This window comes from Saccopteryx leptura, chromosome 3 (genome assembly GCF_036850995.1).
Source record: "Saccopteryx leptura isolate mSacLep1 chromosome 3, mSacLep1_pri_phased_curated, whole genome shotgun sequence".
NCBI lineage: Eukaryota > Metazoa > Chordata > Mammalia > Chiroptera > Emballonuridae > Saccopteryx > Saccopteryx leptura.
The window spans coordinates 370,091,603-370,109,194 of NC_089505.1; the positions used below are offsets into that span (position 1 = coordinate 370,091,603).

Sequence of the window (17,592 nt, forward strand, 5' to 3'; positions counted from 1 at the left end):
ACCTAATGGACACTCACAGGGCCGGGCCCAGCCCATCCCTTCAGTCAGGGCACCAGACAGAGAGCCTTTCAAGTGACCAGGCCACAGAGGAACTGCGTCCCCACCGTGTCTCTGAGGTACAGTGTCGGCAAACACGCCATCTCCAGTCACGCTGTGCAAACAGCCAGCCCTTCCTCTCAGTTTTGCTTAAGACACAAGGTGACGACGCTCAGTTTCAAGTTAGTGCAATCTTGAAGTAATCTTGCGGGGATGGGGCCGAGGAGAGAGGACGTGGCCGCGCGCTCCTCCCGAGCTCCCAGCGCAGCGGAGGGGCCGGGCAGCCCCACAGCGCCCCCCGAGCCGGCCCTGGGTCTGCAGGCTGCGCAGGCCACACAGGCAGACAGACTTTGGTCACAAACATCCAAAAGGCTTCAAGAGCTTTAAAAATCTACCCACACACAGCCGCTCCCAGTGCCGAGGGGCGAACAGGTCTGCCCCCTCTGGCTGTCACACAAGTGGCGCACAGACGTGGTTTTCAGTGTTGTTACTCCTCTACCAGTGACTTCCACAAAGTGTCCTTTGAGGTCTGTTATTTCAGATCATGGTCAAGTTTAAGGCTGGGATGTCCAGGGCTGGTGGCCCGGCCGTGAGCCCTCCTGGTCCTGCCTCCGCCCAGCAGGGTGCGTCGGGCCTGGGCCGGGCTGGCCATGGAGGAAGGCCGTTGGGGAGCTCTGGGCATGCGCATGGGGGTCCCTTCTCCCTGACCCCATGTCCCCCACGCCCCGCCGCCTCCTCGTCTTGATGGTGGGAGACCCGTGGAGATGCAGGACTGAGCAGCACACAGAGGCTGCGAGGCGGATGGCGATGTCCTGAGCCAGTGCGGAAGAGCGCCCGTGGTGGTGGTGCTGCCGAGGGAGGCGAGCCGCCTCCTTGCAGCCTGCCCGGCGCCCAATGCAGCGAGACGCACAGCCGACCGGGCCAGCTCCCGCGGGCGCGCTCCTGACCCAAAGCAGGAGTCAAGGCCGCTCCCGAGGTTCACGCAGAGAAGGCTCGTGTCCGGCGGTCGGTTCTCTGGGATCCTGGCCTTCTGAGGGAGGGCGCCCGGCTGTGCAGTGTCTGACGTGGACAGGCACCCAGAACAGGGGCCACCAAGTGCCACCAGCAGCTAAGATGTGGCAAGAACAGCGGCCAGTCAAGTACATTAAACAGTCATTCCTTTAAATACACAGGAAATTCAAGTAATTTATTTCAAAACTGTTTAGTTTCATCTTGAAATATATATATATTTGCTTTAGAATCATATTGCAGCATGATTCTCATGCATGTAAAGTACTTTATTTAAAAACCATCCACTTGAGGCAGCGAAGTATTACAACGGTCTACTCTATCCGGGGCTAAGGGGGGCCTCCCCTCCTGAGACTGACTGGTCCGAGCCCGCAGAGGCCACCTGCCGTGGAGACCGTGGTCGGACACCCTTCTTCCTAAGAGCCTTGGCACCGGACGGCTGGCTGCTCCTCCCCCGGAGCCCAGGGTGGCTTCCAGGCCAAGCTCAGAGACACTGCTGGGCGTCCTGTACAGGGACCCCCGTCTGTCCAGACAGACCCCTTCCTCACTGTGCAACTGCTGTGATTCCAGCATCAAGCAGGGACCCGGGAGAGGAGGCAGGAGGGTCCGCAGTGTTCAGCACGGTCGCAGGTGCGGGCGGGGCACACACCACAGCAGGCTGGCGGCAGGACTGGGCAGGACCCGCGTGGAGTGTGGCCATCGCTGTTTCCCAGTAGAGGGTCAGGAGGGGGGTCAAAGTGCAACGACAGGGTCTGCCCCCTCGCCCAGGAGCTGGGGCACGGGCATGTGCCCGCAGGAGCCACGCTGCTCGCTCAGACGCCACCCCGGAAGTGTCCCGGTGGGCAGGGGCCCTGCAAATAGCCCCGTTCTACCCACAAGGAGCCTGGGCCCCGCCTTCTCCCCGCAGCTCAGGGACAGGCACGATCTGCCAAACTCTGAGAGGAAGAGGAGATGCTGTTAGACTAAAAAGGCAGTTTTGGGAAAGAGATTTTTTCCCCCCTCAAATAATCGTAAAGCAAAACACTCCCCCACAGCTGCAGCACCAGCGCAAGGCGGCAAAGCCGACGGCCGGCCCAGGCCCGCAGGCGCCGCCCAGGAGTCTGGTAGAGACGGTCGGTCCCGGACCACATGGCTGCCACCTGAAGTGTTCAGATGAGACGCAGCTCACACATCAGGTATTTTCTGTGTTCAATTATACTTTAAAAATGCAAATTCTTATCTTTTTCTAAATTGCTTATGGTCTATATTGCAAATCTGGCTTAAATTTAAAAACATGCAGAATGTACCTGCAGAATAAAAGATAAAGTTGAACTTAAAAGATTGTTTATCAACTAAAAAAAGATTTCAAATGATTTTTTTAATTGTGGGGAAGTTAATCAGTGTGGTAGTTTGGCCTACTGGCTCAGACCTACCCTACAACTGAGTGTCCCCTCCACGGGAGAGGGACCACGGGTGTGCGGACCCCGCACTGGCGGCCACCAGCCTGCCCCCCACGCCCGGCAGGATGTGTGCGCACAGGGGCGCGGCTCAGACCATGGACTCCGTCTCCACGGACCCGCGCGGGCCCTCTCTCCGCGACAGCCTCAGCACAGTGGGCTTCTCGAGGGGGCCGTCGCCCGCAGGCTGGGAAGACAGGCCCCTCTGCTCGTCCTTGGCCTCTTCTGACACCTCCGGGTAGATCACCAGGAAGGTGGCCGTCAGGAAGCCCAGGAAGGAGCCCACGGAGGCCACCATGGGGATGACGCGCACGGTCTTCACGGCGTCGACCACGCTGCCCAGGGCGGACGCCACCAGGATCTGTGAGATGTAGACCTGGCAGGAGAGGATGGCACAGTCTATGCCGAAGCCGCGCCTGGAGTTCCCGGGGCTGTGCTGGACGTACTGCGGGAGGAGAGAGGGCGGGTGAGGTGGGTGAGGTGGGTGAGGCGGGTGAGGCGGGTGAGGCGGGTGAGGTGGGCTCGGCGCCCACGGGCAGCCTGCGCTCGGACGGGGCTCCGGAACCTGGGAACCAGAACTTGCCCCCACTCAGCCCAACTTCCGCCCCCGCCCCACTTCCAACACCACTGGGGGCTCCGGCCACTGCAAGACAGGACACCGAGCGAGACATCAGGGGTCAGCGAGGAAGAACTAGAGCCCACGGTACACAGAGGTGTGACTGTGTGTGCAGAAAGTCCCCCAGAATCTCCACGTACGCGAGGAGAACAGGGTCTCCCATACCGAGGGACAGAAAAGGCTCAACGACACAGAGTTGTTACTCTAGGCAACGTTTCCGATAAAACGTCCCAAAAGCTGATTCTGACATTTAGAGGAAACTGGTCAGCACAGCCAACAGTCCTGAAGAGAAACCACATTGAAAAAATCAAACTACCATGTTTCACATCTTACTAAAAAATTACATGTGCTGATTGGCTCAGCAGTAGAGCATCGGCCCAGCGTGTGTAAGTCCCGGGTTCGATTCCCGGCCAGGGCACACAGGAGAAGCGCCCATCTGCTTCTCCACCCCTCCCCCTCTCCTTCCTCTCTGTCTCTCTCTTCCCCTCCCGCAGCCAAGGCTCCATTGGAGCAAAGTTGGCCCAGGCACTGAGGATGGCTCCGTGGCCTCTGCCTCAGGCGCTAGAATGGCTCTGGTTGCAACAGAGCGACGCCGCAGATGGGCAGAGCATCGCCCCCTGGTGGGCATGCTGGGTGGATCCCAGTCGGGCGCATGCGGGAATCTCCCCGCTTCTTCAGAAACAGACAAAAGAGAAAAAATTTACATGTGATACCGTACACTCTGCCCAAGGACAGCCAGCCCAGCGAAGAGAACAGACCACAACACCCCCCTAGACAGACCTGTGACAAAGCACCACACGTGGGGTCATCCATGTGGAAGAAACCAACCACAGGGACGGGAACCTGCCCCACGCGGTGCAGGCCGAGTGCACGTGCACAGGACCCCAGCGTGGGGGAGCTCGATGGTGGGGCGGGGCGGGGCAGGGCGGGGCACCAGCTGCGCAGGCAGAGGGCCTCAGATACAGGAGGAGAGAGTGCGGGCGTCGGCGTCAGCAGCTCTCCACGCCTGCATCAGAGGCCGGGCAATGATGGCCTCCCGCTCCGTTTCTCGGTCTGTGCTGTTTGCACAAGTGTGTTCTGCCTCTCAGAAAGCCACCAAGATGTTCGTCCAGGGTCTGCGTGTGTTTCTGCAGTCACACTGTACTTCAACTAAGCTACGTTTAAAAAATAAGGTTGCCATTTAGCCTTTCATTAGTTTGGTATTTGGCAGGCAGCTAATCAGCGAGTTCCTTCTGCTTTGGGCCGTGTGCGAGGTGAGACGACTACACGGGACGGTTCAGAAGAAAGACGGGAGCTTCCTGTGTCCTCCCTCCCTGGAAGGGTCCGAGCTTCCTGTGTCCTCCCTCCCTGGAAGGGTCCGAGCTTCCTGTGTCCTCCCTCCCTGGAAGGGTCCGAGTGGCAGGTGTGAGAAGCACCGTCTACACCCGCCCTGTGGCTACTGAGCTCTAGAAAGCAGCTTGTCGCACTAAGAGGTGCTGCAGGTGCACAAAGCACCGCATTTTAAGGACCTGGTGAGAAAGAAGTCTCTCAACTCCCTACACTGGGTGCTAAAGTAACAAGGGCCCCAGGGGCTGGGCTAAGTAAGCCAGTACCGTGTGGCTTCTCCTGTCGTTTCCCGTTTCAAAACCAGTGGACCCTGCTCGAGGCCCACAGCTGCCCCTCCCCCGGGAAGCGTTCCTATCCGCAGAGGCAGACACCTGTTCTCGTAGTGCACGCCGAGATTGGACGGGACTTTCTGCAGACGCCGTTCTGTGTGAGGGCGGCACGGGGCAGGCAGCCCCTCCCGCTCCCCCAGCCGCAACCCCAGAAATGCCCCAGCGGCCTGCAGGGCCGGCCAGCAGCCTTTGTGGCCAGAGCGGACGGCAGCTCTGCTGGCCCCCAGGGCCTGTATGAGAACATTGGGCCCAGAGGACAGTCCGGGGCTCAATGTCCTACGTGTAAGTGCCGAGTGGTCCAGAAACGGGTGGGGAAGGACACAGGCTGTGGAGCCGGTGCGCAGTGACCCACCCGGTGCCTGTTCCTGGCTGCGACCTTGTGCCCGGCCCCCTGCCTGCCGGACCCCACGCCGCGGACGCACCTCCTTGATGTCGTGGTATTGCCCGAGCAGGGCGTAGGGGCAGTAGGAGATGCTCATGGACACGATGCCCATGGTGCTGATGGTGACCATGGCGACGTACACGTTGTCGAACATGGCCATCACGGCCGTGCCGATGGAGAAGCCCAGCGTCCCCAGCACGTAGATGACCCGGATGCTCAGGTCGTAGTTGTTCAAGTATTTCTGTAACAGGGCTGCAAAGAGAGCAGGGCCACAAGACAGTGACTGACAGGCACAGCTCGGCGAGCTCATGCTCACGGACCTCCTCCGTACCCTCAGCCCCGCTCAGGAGCCGGCACACATCCCTCCTTTCCACCCGCCCGCACGGCGCTCTCCCCACGCCCAGGGCACCAGCTCCTTAGGGGTCGGTCCTCTCGGTCCCAGGCCTCTCGTCTGGCCCGTCCCCGTTCCTGGGGCCTCCCTGCCCGGCCCAGAGCCTCCCACCAGCCCGGCCCAGCCCAGAGCCTCCCACCAGCCCAGCCCGGCCCAGAGCCTCCCACCAGCCCAGCCCGGCCCAGAGCCTCCCACCAGCCGGCCCTGTCGGTGGCACTCCTGCCCCAGCAGTTTATGTTCAATGTCCAGGAGGCGTCAGGGACGCTGTCTAAGCGATGACAACTGTGACGGTCGTGCCGCTCGGGCCGTGCTCAAGTCTAGGTGAGCGAACACAAAGCCGCCCCCCCCCCCCACGATTCAGGCAGAGATGGGAAGAGACCCCGGCTGCAATGACGTCCCATTTCCGAAGGGAGGCGTGCAGGCACGTAGCTTCCAGGGTGGGGCCTGCTCCTCCCCGCCCTCCGGGAGGGCCGTCTCCAGGGAAAGGCCTGTCCTGTGCGGCAGCAGTTCTGCAGCTACCCCGACTGACCACCAGCAGGTCCCACACACCGTGCCCTCACCTGGTCCCTGTCCTCCCTCCCTGCCCACCTGGCCGAGCCCCCGGCAGAGGCCTGTCTGAGGAGCCCCGCGGGGCCGGCACACGGACGACAGCTGCAGTGGGCTAGGCGACAGCAGCTGCTCCCGAGATGAGCACGTGGCCCCCTCAGTCAGAGAAGGAGTCCCCTACCGTGAGGCAGGGTGCCCTGGGCCACATCCCAGTCACCGAGCACTTCCTGGGGTGACTTGGGGACACTTACCTGAGCAGATCGCCCCAGTAGCCGCATAAATGACCAGGCCCCAGCAGCCCATCTTCACACCGGCGTTGTAGGCCTGCCAGGCGGTCGAGTTGGAGGCCTGCCAGGCAGTCAGGTTGCAGGCCTGCCAGTCCGTGGAGTTGATGGAAGCCTGGTCCAGAGACGAGACTGGGCTCAGGGGCGGAGCCACACGCCACACCCCCCACCTCGAGGGCAGCAAGCTGCTTATTTCAAAGGAGGTGACAGACATGGCATCGAATGGACATCAGCCTCCACTCAGGTCAGCTCTGCGTGGACGCCTGCATCCTCCCAGCCTCACTCGTCCCGGGTCTGGGCTGCCCCAACGGGCCGCTATCACCTCCGCCCCTCAGAGCCCAGTGGCCACATGAGCAGCTCCAGAGGCCCAGAGGGCAGGGGACGGGGGAGGCTGGGGGACAGGGGAGGGCAAAGCCTGAGCCTGTGCCATCCCAGCAGGCCTCACAGTTTGACGCAACCTTAAGTGCAGCCAGCTGACCCAAGGGACAGTGGCAGTGGCCAGCTGAGCCATCCACAAGTAGGAACATCATTACTTTCTCTTCTCTGAATTATTGAGTGATGAGAGAGAAAGAATCATGGATTTGTTGTTCACTTACTCAGGTCATGACTGGTTGATAATTGCATGAGCTCTGACCGGGGACTGAACCTGCGAGCTGAGCATATCAGGATGACGCTCTAATGGGCGGAGCTGCCCAGCCCGGACAACAGACTGCCGTTTTAAAGCGCTAGGCTTGGGGCTGCCTGGTACTTGGCAGAGGGGGCGGAGCTCCGCCTCCGCTCCGGCTTCTCGAGGGCCCCGCCCTGGGCTAGCTCCTGGTGACCCGACTGCCGACCCTGGGCCGGCAGGGAATGGCCTCACCGGGCCACACAATGTCCCCGACCATGGTAACAGGCGCCCGCTGGCCAGCTGTCGGCAGAGAGCTGCCCTCCCTGACACTGAGCCGTGCGCCGGACCGTCCCCGCCACCCACCTCTTCCCGGTACCCTCTCAGCCCCGTGACCGCCACGAGGGCCCCCGGCTGGCGCACCTCGGGGCAGCCTTTGAAGATGACCTGGCCCATGAAGTCGGTGTAGAAGACGGCCTCGGCGATGACGGAGAACCAGGTGAGCAGGTGGCACAGGCAGAGCCGCATGAGCTCCGGGGGCATCCTGAGCATGGACAGCCACAGCAGCCGCACCGTGGTCTCCGCCTCGCCCTCCTCGCTCTCCGTGTCGCCGCTGGAGGTGGTGGCGCCGCTCGGGTTGCGGTGCCGGCCGCGCTGCCGCTGCCGCTTCTGCAGGTCGTACAGGTCGCTCATGCTGCGCGAGGGCTTGATCAGCACCACGGCGTTGGCACGCCGGAAGCGGTAGTGGTGGGAGCCGATCTTGCCATAGTAGGAAAAGGTGCTGGAGGCCTGCCGGCGGAAGCCGTGCCTGCGCCGCCGCACGGCACTGGCCGTGGCCGAGGGCTTCGGGTCCCCCCGGGCAAAGCCGGGCGGGCCGTCGGCCCGAGGCGAGCCACTGCCATTGGGGACGCCGGCCCTGGTCACGTGGTTGTCCAGCAGCGCGGCATCCTCCTTGGCGGTGTCCCCGCGCAGGGAGAGGGAGGGAAGGCGAGGCGGCCTGGCCCTGGCAAGGTCCTGGCTGGCGCTGCAGGGGGTGCCGGGGCCGGAGGCGTCGTGGAAGATGGAGGGCTCGATGCCGTGCAGGAAGAGCAGCTCGGGCTCCAGGTCCAGCGCAGCGTCCGGCACGTGCAGCACCGAGTCGCTCTTGCTCCGCACCAGGTCCACGTCCAGGAAGTCCAGGGGCAGCTCGTGTTCCGACTGCACCTCGTCGGGAAAGGGGGCGCCGCCATCCAGCAGGCCGGGGTGGGGGGCGGGGGGCAGGGGGGCCTCCGCGCTGCGCTCCTGCTGCGGGCTGTACTGCTCCTCCTCGATGCTGAACAGGTGCAGGGCCACCGAGGCCGTGAACACGATGGCCGCGAAGAAGAACAGCACCTGGTTCTGGGTCCGGAACCAGGCGCCCAGGAAGGTCTGCGTCCAGTCCAGCCCCCCCAGCACGTAGCCGACGGCCCCGCCGAGGCCTGTGGGGGGAGGGACGGCAGCCGTGAGAGGAGCTGGTGCGGAGGCCCGGGCGGGGAGGCCAGACCTGCCAGCGCCCTCAGCCTCTGGGAACAGGGCACCACCCAAGTCACAGCACGGGTTCGACCTTTTTTTTTTTTTTTTTTTTTTTTAAATGAAAAAGAATTTTTTTAACATACTGGCTTTAGAGAGAGGGGGAGAGACAGAGACAAACATCGATCTGTTTCTGTGTGTGCCCCGACTGGGGACTGAACCTGCAACCTCTAAGCATTGGGATGACGCTCTAACCAACCAAGCATCGGGTCAGGCATGTCTCCTGCTTGGAAGGGAGGGCGAGGAAACAGCAGGAGAGGCAGCACTGGACACCCCAGCTGGCCCTGGGTTTGGAATTCTGAGCCAGCAGTGTCCTGCGTCATAAATTAGGACAGATGACAGCCAGACTGGGAAAGTGTCACCCGTCCCTCACCAGCACCCCCTTGCTTCAGGAAGTGGGCATTCCCGTGGCATGTCAAAGCTTCCTGACTACAGAGAGTGCCAGCCCAGGCCCCGGGCAAGGCCAGCTGGCTAGCACAGCACCCCCACCAGCACCAGTCACTGGGCCCACGGGGCCCCTGCTGTCCAGCCCGCTGACCCCAACCCTGATGCGGGCTTCTGGCCTCTGGGGAAGAAGAGGGGTCCACTCTCACCAGCAGAGAAGGCGTGGATGTTAAGGGCCATGTCCTGCTCCTCGCTGTCCACCACGTCCAGCAGGTAGGCGCGGATGGGCCCCTCGGTGGCGTCGGCACTGAAATCCAGGACCACCACCCCCAGCACTGTGAGGACGATGCCAACGGGTTGCCGGTTGGGGACATCGCCGAAGAGCAGGCCTGACGGAGTACAAGGGCAGTCAGACGTCGGCTCCAAGGCCGATGGTCACCTCCTTGGGGAGCCGGCCATGCTCCTCGGCACAAATTGCCGCTTCAGTTCCTGCTGCTGCCGCCTGGTTTCTGCCTCCCGCTCACGTCTGCTCTGCGACCTCTGAGAGCTCGCCCGCTCTGTGCTTTATACTGAACAGCAGCGAAGGGCGTCCTACCCCTGCTCTGCGACCTCCGAGAGCTCGCCCGCTCTGTGCTTTATACTGAACAGCAGCGAAGGGCGTCCTACCCCTGCTCTGCGACCTCCGAGAGCTCGCCCGCTCTGTGCTTTATACTGAACAGCAGCGAAGGGCGTCCTACCCCTGTACGAAGGGCTGGGGGTCCCTGTTGGCGGGGGAAGGTGTGACACTGGGCGTCGCACCCCAGCCACGCGCACGCCCTGTGTCTGGGCCGCTGGAGGGAGCGTGCTCCCGCTGACCCTGCAGGGCCGCCCGTGGGCGCTCACTGGACACAGGTGGCAGGAGGGCGGTGCACTGGCTTCTCCCTGGGGCCACGGGGCTGGGGGAGTCTACGGGGCTTAGTTCAGGGGGGGCATGGCACCTCCCTGCTCTTCCCAGTGTCTGCGTCACTGCCCTCTGCCCGAGGGGTGGGGGTTACATGTCAGAGCACAGACTAAGCCTCCGTCTTAAAGCTGCTGCCAGAAAACAATGGTCTGCTTTCCTGTTCTAGCGGGTGCCGCGGCAGGAACCCGTTCCCACATAGAGCTGCTTTAATTAAAAACACAAGACAAAAAGGACCAACCACGAGTACATGAGACAAAACAAGTATCAAATGAGCTCTGCACATTTTCAACACCAAGTCTAAGGAAAAAAAGAGGAAAGATAATTTCTGAAATAATGCTGGAAACAGGACGTGGTGTCAGATATGCATTAAAAACAAATGGGTCACAACAGGAAACGCTTCCCTGTGAACAGGTTTCTCGGGCTTTCCCACATGGGGCCCGGCTCCAGGCCTGCCAAGCATGCCCACGGCGAGGCCACCGCCCGCGGGAGCCTGGCCCAGGCCGGTCACTCGGAATGGCTGGCACAGCTCGGACGTGACCGAGGGGAGGCCGTCCCCGCCAGGACCCGGGCGCAGGTGCAGCGGGAGCACTCACCGATGGCAGAGCCGTTGAGGAAGAGGGCCACACCGAAGAGCACGCCCACGCAGAGGGCGAGGATGAACGGCCGCCGCCGGCCCCAGCTCAGGGTGCAGCGGTCGCTCGCGGAGCCGATGAGGGGTGTGAAGATGAGGCCGAGGACAGGGCTCAGGAACCAGGTGAGGCTGTAGTACTGCTTCGGAAGGCCTGCAACAGACACACGGCCGTCACACACGCAGCACGCGGACACACGCGCGCTGGTCCACAGTCACGAGACACCCGCCGCCATCTGCGCAGGACGCGTGGGGACAGGGTGCCGCTGGGAGACTTGTCGGGCCCAGGCAGGGGGCCTGGGAGCCAACCTGGGCCCTTGTGCCCACAAGCAGAGAGGGAGGCTGGAGCACAAAGGTGCAGGCACCCTGCCCGGGGTCACACGGGGAGAAACCGCCAGCCCCGGGGCTTCACCCCAAGCCCCATGTCGCTGCAACCCCCAGGCTGGCGCCCTAGCACACACCCCCAGCGCCCCTCAGGGGGATGGAGAAGCAAGTGTTCTGCTGAAGCACCAGGAGGCCACTAGAATGGACAGGCCACAGTCACCCGGTAGTGCGGCTGAATCTCACAGCCTCTCGGTGCTGTGGGGCCGTGTGTGTGGCATGCAGAGCAGCAAAGGGGGTCTCTGCGGGCAGAAGCGGGTGGCTCTGGGCTGCTCTGTTCTGTCCTTGACCTGGGCAGGGTCCCTGGTGACAACTCAGCCAGTGGGGACTCGGATCCTGCCCCTCCGTACGTTCTACATCAGTGAGAGTTGACTTAAAATAGAAGGTGCCTGGCACACCAGAACTCCCTCGGCTGACGTTTTATACCGACAAAGGCGCGGACAAAGGGAATACCGTGAACTGTAAGACAACCCGTGTCGGAGGACGAAATCACTTTCAGAGCTAGAGGGAAGAACCTTCCAAAATCACGATCGTGCCCACGGAAGTGTGTGTCCCGCGTGGAACCTGGGCGGCCTCTGACCCCCACACTGAAAGAACCCTGCCCAGCTCGTCAGCAGAACACGCTGCAGTTTCAGGAAGTGGGGGCTTGCTGAGTGTGTTCCGCTGCTGAGCTCTGCTTCACACGGCAGCCGGTTCCTCTGTCGCCACTGATCAGCAGAGGGGACAGTGACCGTGCTGCCGGCCACGCCAACACTGCCCACACTGGACGAGACACTGCCGAGCCCGTGTCTCTCACACAGGACTGGGCAGCCAACACTCCACAGAGACTCTCGTAACACCCGCTGCGGAGCCGGGGGCAGGTGGCTCCCTGCAGCCCCTCTGTGAGCACAGACAGGCAGAGTGCCCCCGCCACCTGCCTTCTCTCCTCGGTCCCCGCCCCCCACTTCAGGCCACAGCCAGTCACCGTAGGTGTGAGCCAGCATCGAGAGGCTCCAGGGCCTGCCAGGGGACAAGCTTATTACCCACAATCACCCGTCCCTCACCCCAAACATCCGGAAAGCATCTGTGAGGGGCCAGGCTCCATGTCCCGGGAGTAACTGAAGCCTGACCACATAGTACAAAATGCCACCCACTGTCCTGAGTGCCTGGTGGGACGAGGCCCTGACCCTCACCCCATCTCTGCCAGCTTACGGATGACTGCCCACCGACCAAGCAGGGGACATGCCCGAGCTCTCCCCTGGTACATGCTATGACACACATGTGCACGGACCAGCTGGCTGTGCAAGGTGACAAGAAAGTGGTCTCCATTGAAGGCACCCTGGAACACACGGCTCCTCACACCTCCTCCACGAGAGACTGCAGCACGAGTGGGAGCCTGGACCCGCCCCGGGACGGCTGCCTGTGCAGCAGCCTCGGGAGACGCCTGCTGGGGACAGGTCACCCGGTGCGGCCCCCGCAGGCTCCTGAGGGTGGAAGGGTGGCTGGACTCGAGGAGGGCCGTTTGTTTCCGGGGCCACACGCTCGCTGTAAGGAGCTCCCGCGGCCCAGAGGGGCCGCGAGCCCACTGCCCAGCTAAGAGCACGTCCGCACACACGGCCCCTCCCACTACTCCTGCCCCTCGCTGGGTTCTCAAGTTCAGGGTGGCATTCCCAGAGCTACCACACTACTGTGGAGTCACCCGTGCACCCTGGCACTGACGGGAAGTACCCGCCTGCCCCCAACGGCTTCTTCTCAGTGAACTGCTCCCTGTGCTGCCTGTGCGGCCGGCGGCCCCTCTGAGCAGGAGTGTGGGCCCGTGTGGGGCTGCGGGCACCTCCCCCGGGACGAGGTGACTTCTGGTCCGCAGGGGCAGGGGGCCAGTGTGGCTTCTGGTCCAGCTTCAGACACAGACTGCGGAGTTCTGCACTGCTTTCTGAAGCCTGGCACACAATTTAAACTCAAATCTTAGAAACTCATTAGGCAATCTGTCAAGCTGGAGGCTGGTCAGCAATTCACCCCCCACCCGTGTCATCTTCTAGAAAAACCGCTGCCAGCAGGCCCTCGTAGGAAGTGGAGGGTGCAGGCCTGCAGGCCGGGGCCCTCTCCCCCCGGCACGGAGCCACTGCTCGACCCAGGACACCCTCATCCTCATTTCCCGCGCTCCTCTCTCCTCACTGCCCCCGTCGACAGGTCTCCAGGGCCGCCTACCTGCCAGCCTGCTGGGCCTCCCTGTCAGCCTGGCTGCGGGCTGAGGGCAGGGCGTGCGGGCACAGGGGTTCTCCCAGCGGTGTCCTGCCCAGCCTGCAGCAGGTGCCAAGCACGTGCTGGGTGTTGATGCCCGAGGCCCCCCACCTGCACCCCAGGACCACCCAGCCTGGCGCCCCTCACCCTGCCTGGGCCCCCTCCCTCCCACTACACGGCTGCCCCCACATCCTGGGAAGGCCACCTACAGAAGGGTCCCCACAGGGACCCAGAGCAGGGGAGCCCTGGGACACAGAACCGAGAGTAGCTTCTGCCTCTTGTCTTCCCAGCTCTTCAGAAAGCAAGCTCTGGGCCAGAGAAACTGCAGCCCCAGGTCGCTGTCTGCTCCTAACCTCAGGGGTCAGTCATGGGACCTGCACAAGGGCAGCGGGCTGGCCCCACGCCGGCCCCCAGAGCTGGGAGCGGCACAGGGACACTGGGCGAGGGCTTTGTTTAAGTGCATTAGCAAGAAAAAGAACCCTTTCCCACCAAGTCCCAGAGCCACCCGGACGCCCCCGCGCAGTGAGAACAGCCCCATCCCGGCACGGCTGCCACGGGGACACGCGGGCGCGGTGTTTCCCAGCCGGGCCCCAAACAAACGCAACGTGGTGTAGTAAATAATTTTTGTTTTCTTCCAGGCAAAAGCTGAACAACAATGGTGGGACCAGGAAGGCTCCCCGTTCACAGGAAATGCCCAGTGTGTCACCGCTTGTCTGAGGGCTGTGTGAGGTCACGGGCACACGGCCACGCCTGGTCACGCGCAGTGGCTCCCATTCAGCACTGCATCTTTCTTGATAAACTGCGCTCAGGGGGCGGGGCCGGGGGCGGAAAGCCGCCTGTAAGGTTGAACAAAGGCCTGCGATGGGAATAGGAACTCCAGTCTTCCAGCAGACAAAGCCGTCCAGTCTAGATATGCTGTGTTCTCAGATGCACACCGCTCCACATCACACCCTGAGCCTGCTCTGTGGGAAATGCTCGAGAGCCCTCGGTGACCTCTGAAGAGGTCAATGGACCCTGCCCCCCCAGGGTGAAAAAGTCCCGGATCAGGACATGCACAGGACCCACGCAAGGGGCAGGGACAGGTGGCCACCGGCTCAAGTGCTAGGGCCCCTCTGAGCAGAGGTAATGTTTGCTCGGGACATAGAGAGGGGCAGACGACAAGTCCAGCTGGAGGCAGGGCCACAGAGCTGCAAGGAACATTCCAGAATCCCAGAGCCATAGGGAGGAGGAAGGGTCAAGAGGAGAGAGTGTGAGTGTGGGGCTCTCTCTGGGGCCGTGCACGGAGCGGTCCTGCAGCCCCTTTAGGAGAGGAGACGTGGGCTGTGTGTGAGTGTGCGTGGGGCCAGGATGCATCCGGACTGGGGCTCGCCTAGGAGTGGGGAATGACATGCAGATGCCCAGGCGCCCAGCCGTGCTCCCCAAAAGTCAGCATTCATCACAGTGACAAGGAGCAGGAGCGGCTACTGGAAGGTGGGTCCCCCGGGGTCAGAGACACGGGGTCAGTGCCGGGGAAAGCCAGGCGAGCGGCCGAGGCCCCTCGCTGTGGGCCCCCCGTGGCTGGACCGCCCTGAAGAGCGACTAAGGGCTCTCTGTGGCTGAGGATGCCGTTTTAGAACGAGTTATTCTGGACAAAGCAACAGTTCAGAAATGGCTCCGGCAAACCTACTACAGGCTCCAGCGACAAATTCTGGTAGACACAGCTGCTTTTTCTCCTGGTAACCATGTTCTCCGCCCCTGGGGTGGGGCTCAGTCTCCAGGGAGTAACGGCCCAGCCAGGGCCACACTGGGGCTTCCCCAGGAAACTCAGTGACAGGGGTCCTGGTCCTACTTTAAACAAGAGGGGGCCTCAGCAACTCGGATGCACTGGCCAGAATCAAGCAGGACCCCGACCCGCTGGCAAGCTGGGGGAGTGCCCTCCTGCTCCGTGCGTGCCTGGCGTGGGTGTGCGGGTGGGGGCCTTCCCTTCCTGCCTCCCCTCGGAGCACGGCCCCTGCCACCAGCACCGCCGCCTGGCCCATGGCTCTTTAACAGGAATGCTGCGATCCGCAAATACCCTGCTGATGACAGAGCAGCATCCCCTCAGGTGTGCCAGAAACTGCCTGGCTCTCAGCTTGAGATGCCAAAAGCTCCCTGCAGATCAGCCAACGCAGGGCGTGTCCAGCTGCCCCGGCCTAAATGTGCAGGTCAACATCACCCACAAATCCCTGCTGTCTCTCACAGCCACGCAGCTTGGTCAGCCCCAGAAGCCCACAGCCACCCATGAAATGGACAGGGCTTCCAGAGACCCAGGCTCGAAGGAGCAAGACAAAGGTTCATCAAAGTCAACATGTCCAGCACCTACTTCTTCATCTGCCACCAAATCCAGAGCTCCTTTGGGGCCCCCTCCTCAGACATCACTCTCCACCAGTCATGCTGGCAGAGGCCTGGGAGCCACCTCCACCTCCCCGTCCACCAGAGCCAAGCACTGCTGTCACGTAGCAGTGCTGGCTGTGTCCACACATCCCCACTGCAGCCCTGGTGAGGGGTTCCTGACGGGCCCTCGCCTGCCCGTCACGTCCTGCCGTCCACGCAGGGCGCCTCAGAGTCAGCCCCGTGGACAGCCACCTAGGATACGTGCAGGGCCCTCACCAAGTGACAGACTGCCAGCCTCGCCCGGTCTGTTACTCCCAGCTCCCCCAGGGACACACGTGCCACAAATGACCTCGTAAGGGCAAAGGACACACCTAAGACGACGCATCTTGACCTAACGCTCAGCGGGTGCTATCAGCTTCCACCTGCACTTTGCAGACATGCTTTTCTGCCTCCCGAAGAACAACCCTCACTCCACGTGTCTAGGCTGACGGCCCCCAGCAGAGGCCTTGCGGTGTCATCTGGGGGGGGGAGCCACAGGGGACAATGAGAGGTGGCTGAGAAGTGCCAAGGACACTGAGAAACAGAAGCAGCGGACACAGAGCAGGCGTGGCCCCCGCCGGGCGAGGCCAGAGGTTTGGGTTTGGGAAGTGGTGACACAACCCAAATGCAGAGCACGAGAGCAGGGGGCACGGGGGCAGGTGAGAGGCCTGTTGTGGGGGGACACGTGACCCAAGGGCAGCAGCGTCCCAAGGTCACAGCCAGGTGGATCAGATCACGAGGTCATACAATCTAGGTGCGGGATCAGGACACGCTGCACCACCACCCCAGGGCTCTCCTCACATCGGTCACAGCACGTCAGCCCAGGATGACCCAGTGTGGTCTCAGACCCAATGACTCAGGAAGGCCACACTCCCGGCCCAGGTCCCTGCGCCAGACTCAGCCTTAACCCCCTCCCCCCCCCAGCGGGAGAGGTCGTCCTGCCTGGTGACTGTGGGACGGGCTAAGTGTGCATCCTTCCTCCAAATGCTGCTCAGCCCTGAGCAGAGGAGCCGTGTGGTCACCTGTGGCGAGTGCCCAGAGGGTGATGCCCCCTCCCAGGGGAGGGAAAGGCCCCGGCTGGGCATGCCCTGAGCCCGAGCCCCACCCCCAGCAGCCCGCACTCACACAGGAAACCAGGAGAGAGCTCACAGCCGGCAGGCCGCCCCTGCAGGAGGGGCAGTCAGGGAGCAGGAGGCCTGCGGAGCAGGCGAGTCTGAGGGCAGGGACTGCAGTTCTGGCCTGGTGAAGCCGGGCCTCACCGTCCCGGTTCAGCAGGGTAACCGTGAAGAGAATGAGGACAGGTCCACGCTCTGGAGACTGTTGGGACCCACAGCCTCGTTGCCCTGCGAGGACACTGAGCGCTGTCGATGAGAACAGAGGGCTCTGCCGGGACAGGGAGGGCGTGTGGCGTGTGGGGACACACGCCATGCCAGTCAGCACCCCAATTCACAGGGACAGCAACATGGACGTCTGTGAGAGTCTGAGAGCAATCAAGGTGGGACAGAGCTGGCTTGAAACTGACGACATGGGGGCACCACCCCTCCCCATGCTCGGGGCCATCTCCGCCCTGGAGCACAGCCTGCCACCCTCACCCAACGCTCCGTGGCTCTGGTCACTTCCTGCCTCCACCTTCTTCGGCCACCACGCAGACAGGCATCCACAGAGTCCCCCGGGCTGCTCTTGCGTCCAGCCCTGACCGCCTCGAATGAAAACGCCAACTGTGTCCCTGGTTCCCATGTTGTGATCTGACTCCAGATAGACTTGCAGAGAAAGCTCTACACAGTGACTTCCAACGCAACACATTAGGCTGACGTTTCCAAAATAGTGTGCAAGCTGTAAGAGGCACCCACACCTACTCTTTAAAAGGCGGCAAATGCCCTGGCCGGTTGGCTCAGTGGTAGAGCGTCGGCCTGGCGTGCAGAAGTCCCGGGTTCGATTCCCAGCCAGGGCACACAGGAGAGGCGCCCATCTGCTTCTCCACCCCTCCCCCTCTCCTTCCTCTCTGTCTCTCTCTTCCCCTCCCGCAGCCGAGGCTCCATTGGAGCAAAGATGGCCTGGGCGCTGAGGATGGCTCCTTGGCCTCTGCCCCAGGCGCTAAAGTGGCTCTGGTCGCAACAGAGCGACGCCCCGGAGGGGCAGAGC

The 17,592-nt window shown here is 62.5% G+C and overlaps 1 protein-coding gene across 3 annotated transcripts in view; it reads right to left on the bottom strand.

The window, feature by feature from the left end:
• Positions 1 to 2,381: 2,381 nt before the first annotated feature.
• SLC45A4 (solute carrier family 45 member 4) overlaps positions 2,382 to 17,592 on the bottom strand; it is a 72,193-nt gene continuing 56,982 nt past the window's right edge. For 2 of the 3 annotated variants that reach the window (XM_066379597.1, XM_066379598.1), the window contains exons 3-8: positions 10,424 to 10,612; positions 9,100 to 9,279; positions 7,382 to 8,415; positions 6,322 to 6,469; positions 5,174 to 5,385; positions 2,382 to 2,925 (exon numbers count right to left, since the gene is read on the bottom strand). In XM_066379597.1, coding sequence (XP_066235694.1) covers positions 2,572 to 2,925; positions 5,174 to 5,385; positions 6,322 to 6,469; positions 7,382 to 8,415; positions 9,100 to 9,279; positions 10,424 to 10,612 — 2,117 coding nt within the window. In that variant the 3' untranslated portion in view covers positions 2,382 to 2,571. The remainder of the gene's footprint in view (positions 2,926 to 5,173; positions 5,386 to 6,321; positions 6,470 to 7,381; positions 8,416 to 9,099; positions 9,280 to 10,423; positions 10,613 to 17,592) is intronic. The other variant, XM_066379599.1, reaches the window with a different exon arrangement.